This window comes from Mesocricetus auratus, unplaced genomic scaffold, assembly GCF_017639785.1.
Source record: "Mesocricetus auratus isolate SY011 unplaced genomic scaffold, BCM_Maur_2.0 Super-Scaffold_100007, whole genome shotgun sequence".
Taxonomy (NCBI): domain Eukaryota; kingdom Metazoa; phylum Chordata; class Mammalia; order Rodentia; family Cricetidae; genus Mesocricetus; species Mesocricetus auratus.
In genome coordinates this window covers 79,008,039-79,017,823 of record NW_024429191.1, presented here as the reverse complement: position 1 = coordinate 79,017,823, position 9,785 = coordinate 79,008,039, and the positions used below count along the sequence as shown (strand labels likewise).

Sequence of the window (9,785 nt, the reverse complement as noted above, 5' to 3'; positions counted from 1 at the left end):
TTTGCTGAGAAGCTACACAAAATATTGTAATTTTATTACCGACCACAGATAAATCATTGTTTATGATATTTTACAATTATCTTTTTTTCCGTGGGGGTGGTGCTGAGGATTGAACAAGGCCCAGACAGGCCAGGCTTGCATCCCAAGCTCTGAAACACTATTGTGCTTCATAGGGAAACTGCATTTATTTCCATTAAATGTCAATGATGCATCATAGGTGACACGTTACTAAAACAAGTTAAAGTGTACTTGGCAGTTTAGTGCACACATCTTCGGTGAGTGCAGGAACATGTGCAGGTTGCCAGCTGAAAGACAGGGGAGTCACTTTCACAGACGTGCAGTGTGGCCTGTATGGAGATCAGTAATAATCCCCAGGCCTGCTGCTGAGCACCTTCCCTGTCAGACATTCTTCAGGTCAAGGGGTGCCAGCGGGTCACAAGGGGACCGTGCCACTTGTCACTGTGTGTACTATGCGCTCTTGAGTGACAAGCATTTTTCTGAATGCTTTCATTTCCAAAGACTGTCAGTCCTGAGAGTGTCACAGAGGAAAGTGACTTTCCAGAGATAGTACCTGACATCAGGTGTCGTTCTTCGTAACTGGAAGAGCACTGTCTGTGTGAGGATTACCTCAGCAGGGAGATTTCTGTTCTCATCTTAGACTGACACTAAAAGTCCCTTAGGAGAAAGGGAATCAGAGTTCTTAACTGGAATTATAGTTCTGGCCCTAGGACTCTCTCAGCTGCTTCAGAAGGAGACGACTGCTCCCAACTGAATTAGCAGGAGCCTCAAGCTCAGTGTCTTCCAGAACTTCCTCACAGTGACTTGCTGCCGTGAAGAGATGGGGGCCCAACCTGCGTTTTCTAAAGTCAGCCACGCCACAGTGAGTCGGGCATCAGCTATGTGTGGTAACTGATCTGCTGACGCAGTGGAACAGGTACACTGTGGTGGGCTGGGGCGCCTCTCTGCTGGCTTTCAATGTCCTCAGCGTGGCTGTGTGCTTGGAAAACAGACACACACCCCTGAGCAACAGCACCTCTAGTCCTGACTCTTTTCCAGATTTTATCATTCAACTGATTTGTGTTTGGGCAGGGGTGCACACAGTTCATGTGTGGAGGTATGAGGACAATTTGTGAGAGGACTGTCTCTCCTTGTACCATGTGGGTCCCCAGCATCAATCACTCAGCTTGTCAGGTGTGACAGCAAGCATCTTTACCTGCTGAGCCATCTCTCAGGCCCCTGACACAATGTTTGATGACAGTCTCTGGCACATCTTTCTAATACGCTAAGAGGAAAACAGACTTTGCCTCCATTTGGCTGACCACCAGGAAAGGGTTTAAGAAGATGTTTATAACCATCCCTCTAGCTCCCCGGCTTGTACTGTACAACACTGGGTCCTCTACCTCTTCAGAGCAAGGCGGTGGGGGCCCAAGGTCGGGGTTCTCATCAAAAGGCATCCTTGATGTTCTTGAGCTGGCGCACCGCCAAGTCTACAGGAAGGCTGAACTTGAGGCTGCTGAGGCGGCTGAGCAAGTTGAGGGCACTCTCGAAACCTGTGTGGGCCATGTAGCTCCAGGGCTGGTAATGGGGCTCGATGAGGGACCCTGACTTGCAGATGAGGTTCACCCAGGACACCAGGCGCTGCTCATTTAGTGCCATGCACACTAATGCCTTTAGCTCCGAGTCCGCACTGCGTTTGAACGGGTCATGCTCTGTCAGCACCAGGTGGATGGCGGTCAGAAGGCTCTGTTTGGGGGTCACAGCGCTGCCACCCATTACAGGAAGGGCGAAGGACTGTGAGAGTTTCCGGGCCGGGGAGTCCACATATGCACGGCCATTCTTGGCATGATAGTACTTTACAAAGAGTTCCCAGGGGTGCATGGCCTCGGGGGCTGAGGAGAAGGCTGGCAACAGACAAGCAATGGGGGCCATGACAAGGCTCATCCCAGAGGAGGAGGCATATAGACCATGGGCCAGCAGATCCCTCACAGCCACTGTCAGCTCCTTCCGCACAGCCATGGTCAGCTCGTCCTTGCCTCCTAGAGACAGGTCCTGGAGGTTGGCCGAAGTGATGACATGGCCATGTGGCTGATGTCTCAAGGCTAGCTGCTTCACTCTGTCCACTGACACCTCCAGCCTTTTCAGTAAGGGCGAGTAGTCTCTGTCTGCCTGGCCCCTCTGCCACAAGGACTGAGGGATCTGGCCTGTGGCACAGCCCAACTGGCTAACAGCAAAGATCTGGAGCACAGCCAGCGCTCGACGCATCAGGTGTAGCCCCGTTTCCCGGGCTCTCTTCACGTCTTCTGCCTTTGCTGCTTAGAAAAACAGCGATTTGTTAGAAAGAGGCCAAAACGACACAGAACATTCAACAAGCCAAGAACAAGTCTTGCACCTAAACCACAGGACAGGTGCCACACAAAGGCAAGGATATAGCTGGACTGACTTATTTTTGACTGATGATACTAGCTGTAATTGACATAGTGTGTAGACATCCATTTCTAGTATACAATTCAGGCTATTGGTTTTTTTTCACGCAGGATCTTGCTATTATGGCAATCATCACCTCTCAACGTCCCTACTGATGGGATTTGAAGCAGACACCACTATGTCCAGGTTGGCCTCAAAGTAGCTTCCTGCCTCAGTTTCTCCAGTGGTAGGATTACGGGTATATGCTACCATGTTCAGCTTCTTTGGTTTTGTTTTTGGTGCTCATGATTAAATCCAGGACTCTAGGTCCATCCACACTAGGTATATACTGGCCACCTCTCCCAGATCTAGTCATTTTTTAAAAATTATACTTAAGAATTGTACATACATCATCATAATCCATATTAGAATGCTTTTATCATGCCTCAAAGAGAGCCTACACCATTATCATTTCCTCTTCCCCATTTCTCCCTAAGACCCAAGCAATCATTAGTTCATTAATCTGCATGCGTGCGTGTGCGTGTGTGTGCGTGTGTGTGAGTGTGTGTGTGTGTGTGTGTGTGTGTGTGTGAGTGTGTGTGTGAAAATGTTCATAAGGTCAGAGGACAACCAGAGAGTAGCCCTGGGGATCCAACGCATGCCCTCAGGCTTGTCAGCAAGCACCATTACCTGCTGAGCCGATCTTACAGTCCTTTCTTTCTGTCATGTAGAATCTCAATATGTAGTCCAGATTGGCCTGGAACTTTTTTCCCCAATCATTTGCTCTTAACTGCTGAGCCATGTCCAGCCCCCAAGCCGTCTCTCCAGCCCCAGTCTTGAACTTTCAATCCTCCTGCTTCTATCTCCCACTTTCTGCTTTTGTAACCTGTTCATTCTAGGAGCTGTACTTACTTTTTCCGGCTCCTGGGGGCAGAGTGCTGCTGCCCATCCTGGTGGAGCTATCTCCTGTCTTCCCGCTGGCCTTGCACTCACAGGGTCCACTTGTCTGCAAGGGGCTTCCCACTTCATCTATCATCAGAGATCATAAAACCAAGACACTTATTTATCCCCTCCACAGCAGATTTTATTTTATTTATTTATTTTTTTTTTTTTTTGGTTTTTTCGAGACAGGGTTTCTCTGTGGCTTTGGAGGCTGTCCTGAAACTCACTTTGTAGACCAGGCTGGCCTCGAACTCACAGAGATCTGCCTGCCTCTGCCTCCCGAGTGCTGGGATTAAAGGCGTGCGCCACCAACGCCTGGCCAGATTTTCATTTTTTATTTTATTTTATTTTTGGTTTCTCAAGACAGTGTTTCTCTATGTAACTTTGTAGACCAGGCTGGCCTCGAACTCAGAGATCCGCCTGCCTCTGCCTCCTTAGTGCTGAGACTAAAGGTGTGTGCCACCACTGCTGGGCCTCATAGCAGATTTTTAAAGGGAAAAGGAATAGTTAATAATGCCTACTATATGACCAGAACTTTATAAATTATTGTGTTTTACTATGTGAAAGGTACCTGGTACAGCATAATTAGCACAATAAATATTTGCTTGGCAAATGAAGAATGAATCATCCCTATTGAGAGAGTAAGACTAAGAGGGGAGGAATCTGCTCAAGGACATGAGGCCAGCAGTGACCCTGAAAAAACACCCTTCGAGATAATGTTCTTTCCATTCTTCTGTGGCATGCATAAGAGGTCTCCTGCAGGCTGGCCTATAACTGAGAGATCTGCCAGCCTCTGCCTTTCTGTATTTGAGGACTAAAGGCAAAGAGCACCACACCCATTTCAAGCCTTCAATTCTCTTAAACACAGTGAGAAGTGGCCCCTTTAGATAGGAGTTCTCAGACCACACAACCAAGGCGCTGTTCAGGCTGCTGCTTCCCCGATGCTCCCCTGACCTTGGATGAAGCTGATGAACATCTCAAGGTCTCGGATCTGGGTTTTCAGTTGCTCAACCAACTGTTCTTTCACCCGGGCTGGGTTGACAATCTGAGCCACTGCGGCATCCACACGCTGACGAAGCTCCTCGGTTGACAGGGAACTAATATCTTCATTCAGATTCACATCCAGTTTCTTTAGTAACTCGTCGATGATCACCTACCAAAACACAGCAACGAGTGTACCCTCTGAAATTCTCAAGGAGGATTGGGGGGAGAATCTTAGCGAGGCTTCTATGCTCAAACATAAATAAAACGGAACAGACCTCAGACTTGCTCAGGAGAAAATGCTGCTGCTGCTGCTGATTACGATGAGGATACGAGCACTTGTTAAACAAGCCCAGTGACCCCAGTTAAATCCTCAGAACCCACATAAAGTGGAAGGAGAGAGTATGTGCTGTGGTGCACATGCATCCACACTCAGACAGTAATTTAAAAAGAAAGACGAGCCGGGCGTTGGTGGCACACGCCTTTAATCCCAGCATTCGGGAGGCAGAGGCAGGCGGATCTCTGTGAGTTCGAGTCCGGCTTCAATGGCATTGCATGCACAGGGTACAAAGACCTACGTGCAGGCAAAACACTCATACACATAAAATAAATAAAATCCCCCAAACCTTGGGAAACAGAGGTAGTCAGAGCTACCCAGAGAAACCCTGTCTCAAAAAACAAACAAAAAAATCTCCAAACCCCCTACTTTCTCTAAAGGCTTCCAAGTGAATATATCCCTTTTATTGATGAAAACAAATGATAAAGGAACTTTGGAAGGAAGGGAACAAGAAAGAGAGCCTGGTTCCAGGAAATAGTAAACTTCCCTTTGATCTGGACCCGGCATCCCTCGTAACGCCATTAGAGAAGTGTACTGAGGGGAGGCTATACTGCAGCCACCAGCTGGAGTCACTTCTGAGGACTGCTCACCCGCTGTCTTTCCAAGACCACGGACTGCGGCAGGGAGTCATAATTGCCCTCCTGATATGCAAAGGTTTCCAGGTCATCAAGCTGGGTCTTGAGCTGCAGAATCAATTCTTTCTGCTTCTCCCTCTGGGTTTCCAGGCGCTCTCGTTTTTCCTGCTCACTCTGAAGAGAAAAACACTTGGGTCTATTTCACAGAAAAGAGAAGCCAGAGACACCTTATAAGCTTTAGGCCAATAATGACCAGGAAAATACATAACTACGCTTCCAAAGGATTCAATGAAAGAACTGACAAAGCGGGTGGAGCAGTAGGAATATACTTCACCCAAGGCAGCTGATCACATGTGCGTTTCCTTTCTTTTCTTTTGGTTTTTGGAGATGGGTTTTCTCATGTTAGCCCTAGCTGTCCCAGCACTCACAGGCTAGCCTCAAACTTAGAGAGCCACCTGCCTCTGGTTTAAAGGGCTGCACCCCATATCCCTACACATGTTTTTAAAAAGTGATCACCCCTTCACTGGAAACAGGAAACAATGAAGTCTTCTGTTAAAAGAATTGTTGTTTTTCAAAGGTCTAGTCAGGAGAGAGAAAACTTAGGTACAATGGCCTCCTGGAGTTAAAGGTGTCATCTTCATGGCCAGTCAAGGCAGCATAACTCCCCAGTACTCAGTGTAAACCAGTTTTACCAAACAGTCTAGCTAGATAGCTAGTCTGAAGCTAGGCTGGGCTTTATGAGACCCCCATCTCAAAAAGCAAGGCCCAGGGAACTGAGTATAAAGACTTTATATAGAGAGAAATCAACCAGTTTTCTGAAATTTCAAAGCTACTTGAAAAGGTTATAGCTATTTCTATAAAAGGGGAAACAATGACGTGTAAGTACTTAAGGCACAGAAATACAAAGAAGCCAAATCACAGGGGTAGAAAGGTAGCAGTGTGGTGCGTGGGCATATGTGTGGATTAGGTTTCTCTGAGGATAAACGCGCCCCCCCCCCCCCCACTTTTTTTGGTTTTTCGGAACAGGGTTTCTCTGTGGCTTTGGAGGCTGTCCTGGAACTAGCTCTTGTAGACCAGGCTGGTCTCGAACTCACAGAGATCTGCCTGACTTTGCCTCCTAAGTGCTGGATTAAAGGCGTGCGCCACCACTGCCTAGCAAGATAACCCCCCTTTTCATGGCAGTTACCACATAGCTTCTGTCTTTAAGTTATTAAAAGTCTGTTATTAAAATTCCTTTACAGTCTCAAGTCTTGACAACATGTTCTTAGATACTGGGTCTTCACTTCTGAGTACAAATCCTAAACAAAACAAAAAGCAAGCCAGATATGTCTGTGTACACCTGTACTCCTCAGTGAGTTTCAGGCCAGTCTGGACTACATACATATACTGACTGAAACAACCATCACTGAAAAAAACAAAAACAAAACAAATTAAAACCAACCAACCAAACAAACAAAAACAAAGGAGCAGAGGCAATAAATCACTTATAAGCATAAGGCTGCATTTTAAACTAGGATCTACACAGTATTCAACTTAACCATGAAGTGGTACTTACCAAGCCCTCAAGAAGCAAGGTATGAGAGAGAACAAATGAAAACAAAGAATTAACTTTTTGTTCAATTTCTTAAAAAGTAATCCCTTTCTTTAGCTTTGTTGAACATGAAAGCAAGCCTCAGGATACTCCTTCCTGAGTCTTACTGCTTTTTCTCAGAGCCCCATTCTCTTCTCAGCTTAGTAACGAGGTCTCCACAGACAGCTTTCTCTGATTTTCTCCAGGCAGAGCAAGTCACTTCTTCCTTTGTACTGTGTACTCACTATAGTATTTTCTTAGGACCTCTCTCTCTCTCTCTCTCTCTCTCTCTCTCTCTCTCTCTCTCTCTCTCTCTCTCTTCTTTTTGGTTTTTCAAGACAAGGTTTCTCTGTATCGTTTGGAGGCTGTCCTGGAACTCACTCTGTAAATCAGGCTGGCCTCGAACTCACAGAAATCCGCCTGCCTCTGCCTCTCGAGTGCTGGGATTAAAGTCGTGCGCCACCAACACCCAGCTAGGACCTGTTTCTATTAATCTACAAACTCCTAAAGGGCAAGTGTCTTGACTTCCAACCCTAATACACCTAGAACTGTGCCCAGTATGAAGTGAATTGTCAGTACATAGTTTCTTTCTGACTTAAAAATATTTTAAAAAGTTTATTTTATGCTTATAGTACTTTGCCCACACGTATGTCTGTGTACCATAAATCCTTATTTGTTTCCATGGCCACATCTGCCAAAGTCTGTCACTTGCTGTCATAGTTACAGCATTATTTGCTGGAGTTGAGCAAACAAATTTAACAGAAAGAACAATAAGTTCTGGGGCAAGGCAGGAAATAATAGATTTAATTTCCAGTACAAAATGAGATAAAGTAATTTGGAGAGGCTGGGATACAGCTAAATTGGTGGAGCGCCTTCCTAGCATGCACTAGATGCTAGGCTCAGAGACAAGCACTGGATAACTGGTCCCCATGCCTGTAATCTCAGTATTCACAAGGTGGAGGCAGGAGCCACTCATATTAAAAAAAAAAAAACTTCAAGATTATTCTATAGCAAGTTCAAAGGCAGCCTTAGCTAGAGAGCCTGCTATTTAAAAAAAATTACTGGGCAAGTAGTGGCATATGTTTTCATCCCAGCACTCAGGAGGCAGTGGCAGGCAGATCTCTGTAAGTTCGAGGCCAACCTGGTCTACAAAGCTACACAGAGCAATGCTGTGTGTGTGTGGGGGGGGTACAGCTGCTTAATAGGTAGATGGAACACAACCTCTTCATGGCATTACACTGACGACTTTTCTGAAAGTGACAATGAACAATAAAAAGTACCATGTCTACAGGGCCTTTCATGTCATTCACTACTCAACTTGGGCTGGCCACAAGTAATTCTATCTATTCTAACCTTTTAAGTCTGGCTCCTTATAGCTGGCTGCTCCTTGCGCAAAGAGATGAGAAGGAAGGAACTGGAAACAGTTCAGATTAACAAAAGTCAATAACTGCTACCGATAAGTTTTCCTGCTAAAGCCACTTTGACTGAGAAGGCCGAATGTGGACTGTAATCTGCAGACTATGAAGGAGAAAGGCAGCTTGTCTCATTTCTTCCAGCTTCCAGAGATGCTGTTTGTGAGGAACCTTTCCTCGGGGTGGTTTACAGAATTTCATTGCTTCTTCAGTGTACTGAAGAATGAACTTGTCAGCCAGGAGGCACCGTTCACAGAACCCTATTATTAAGTAGGATGGCAGAACAGTTTGAAGACATTACTAGCTTATAATCAGGAGGTGTCTTTCTTCCCACTACCAAGAGAAAGTGTTGCCGGGCAGTGGTGGCATATGCTTTTAATTCCAGAACATGGGAGGCAGCAGCAGGTGGATCTCTGTGAGTTCAAGGCCAGTCTGGTCTACAGAGTTCCAAAACAGCCAAGGAAACCCTGTCTCGAAACACCCGCCCCCCCAAAAAAAAGAGAGGTGTCTATTTACCAAACCTCTCACTGAGATAAGACAGCGTAAATATTACAGACTATTCATAAACCAAAAAAGCTTGGGTTAATTTACATTTCCATGGATTCCAATTCACTTCCTACTTCTCCCGTTCTCCACGCTCATCTATCAGCAAGTGCCCAGGGCTGGAGGTAGAGCATAGGACACGAGTACACACTCAAGTAATTTAAAGGCGTGGGCAAGGCAAACAGGAACAGCTTCCGTTACCTACTGCCTTTTCAATGCCCGCCGTATGTCTCTCTGCATCTTCCTGTCTCCAGTGTCTGTATCTTGCATTCACACACCTATAACACATCCAGTTTGCCGCTCCTCGCCCTTTCCAACTCGGTCCGCCCCTGCATCACTACCCACATACTCCTCGCCTGCCCCATCCTCCTGCCCAGCCGGACCCAGCCCCAGATTCACCTGGTCCTCGCCCCGCACTCGTGGCCGGTCCTCCGGAAGCCCACCGCCTTCGTCGTCGCCGCAGGGGTCTCCCAGTCCCTGGTAGCCCAGGACGTGAGGACAACCGCGAAAGGCGAAGTCTTCGAGCTCGCGCAGGAGACGCTGCTGCTCCGCCGGAGCCCCGCGCACTACCTGGCGCAGACGGAACTGCACCTGCGCGAAGTGCGAGGACAGCGCGAGCAGGGCCGAGTCCAGCTGTCGCCGCTCGGCTTGCAGTCGCCTCAGCGTGCGGACGGTCGCGTCGGGAGGAGAGCCCGGAGCCGCTCCAGGCTCCTCGGCTGCCGCCTCCTCCGAGAATGCCGCCGCCCCAGGCCCGGCCTCGGCCACCGCCCCCACTGGAGCCCAGCGCACGGCCTCGCAAGGTGGCAGCGACTCCTCATCTTCCTCTTCTTCGTCCTTCGCCTTTGGCTCGAAGGCCGTCACCACACTTCCCTGCTCAGTAGACACTTCCACGGCCGCCATCTTCCCGGAAACGCCGTCGCACGTCAGTCGCGCCCCCTTGCTGCCATGACAACGGGCGAGGGCAGGGAAGCCCAGAGGAGCGGTGGGCGGGGCCTGTACGCCTCCAGTCTCCCGAGGGCCCG

At 47.9% G+C, this 9,785-nt stretch overlaps 1 protein-coding gene across 4 annotated transcripts; it reads right to left on the bottom strand.

Annotated features, from left to right (window-relative positions):
• Rundc1 (RUN domain containing 1) lies at positions 1 to 9,781 on the bottom strand. 4 transcript variants are annotated; one of them, XM_013113456.3, is made up of 6 exons: positions 9,163 to 9,781; positions 6,794 to 6,799; positions 5,254 to 5,412; positions 4,300 to 4,498; positions 3,316 to 3,432; positions 1 to 2,312 (listed from the first exon to the last, which is right to left on the bottom strand). In XM_013113456.3, exons 1-6 carry the CDS (start codon positions 9,661 to 9,663, stop codon positions 1,444 to 1,446), a joined length of 1,851 nt encoding a protein of 616 aa, XP_012968910.1. In that variant the 5' UTR covers positions 9,664 to 9,781; the 3' UTR covers positions 1 to 1,443. The 4 variants fall into 4 exon arrangements, with proteins under 4 accessions (XP_012968910.1, XP_012968911.1, XP_012968912.1 ...); XM_013113457.3 differs by having other exon boundaries at positions 1 to 2,309; positions 9,163 to 9,774; XM_013113458.3 differs by lacking the exon at positions 6,794 to 6,799 and having other exon boundaries at positions 9,163 to 9,778.
• Between the last annotated feature and the right edge of the window lie 4 nt (positions 9,782 to 9,785).

Bases quoted from the DNA above. Each gene is read 5' to 3' on its own strand.
- Rundc1 (XM_013113456.3), bottom strand. From the start codon at position 9,663: ATGGCGGCCGTGGAAGTGTCTACTGAGCAGGGAAGTGTGGTGACGGCC. The intron at 4,499-5,253 runs GTGAGCAGTCCT...GTGTTTTGGTAG, and splicing joins TGGTCTTGGAAAGACAGCGG to GTGATCATCGACGAGTTACT. The intron at 2,313-3,315 runs GTAAGTACAGCT...TGTTTTTCTAAG, and splicing joins GCCCCCAGGAGCCGGAAAAA to CAGCAAAGGCAGAAGACGTG.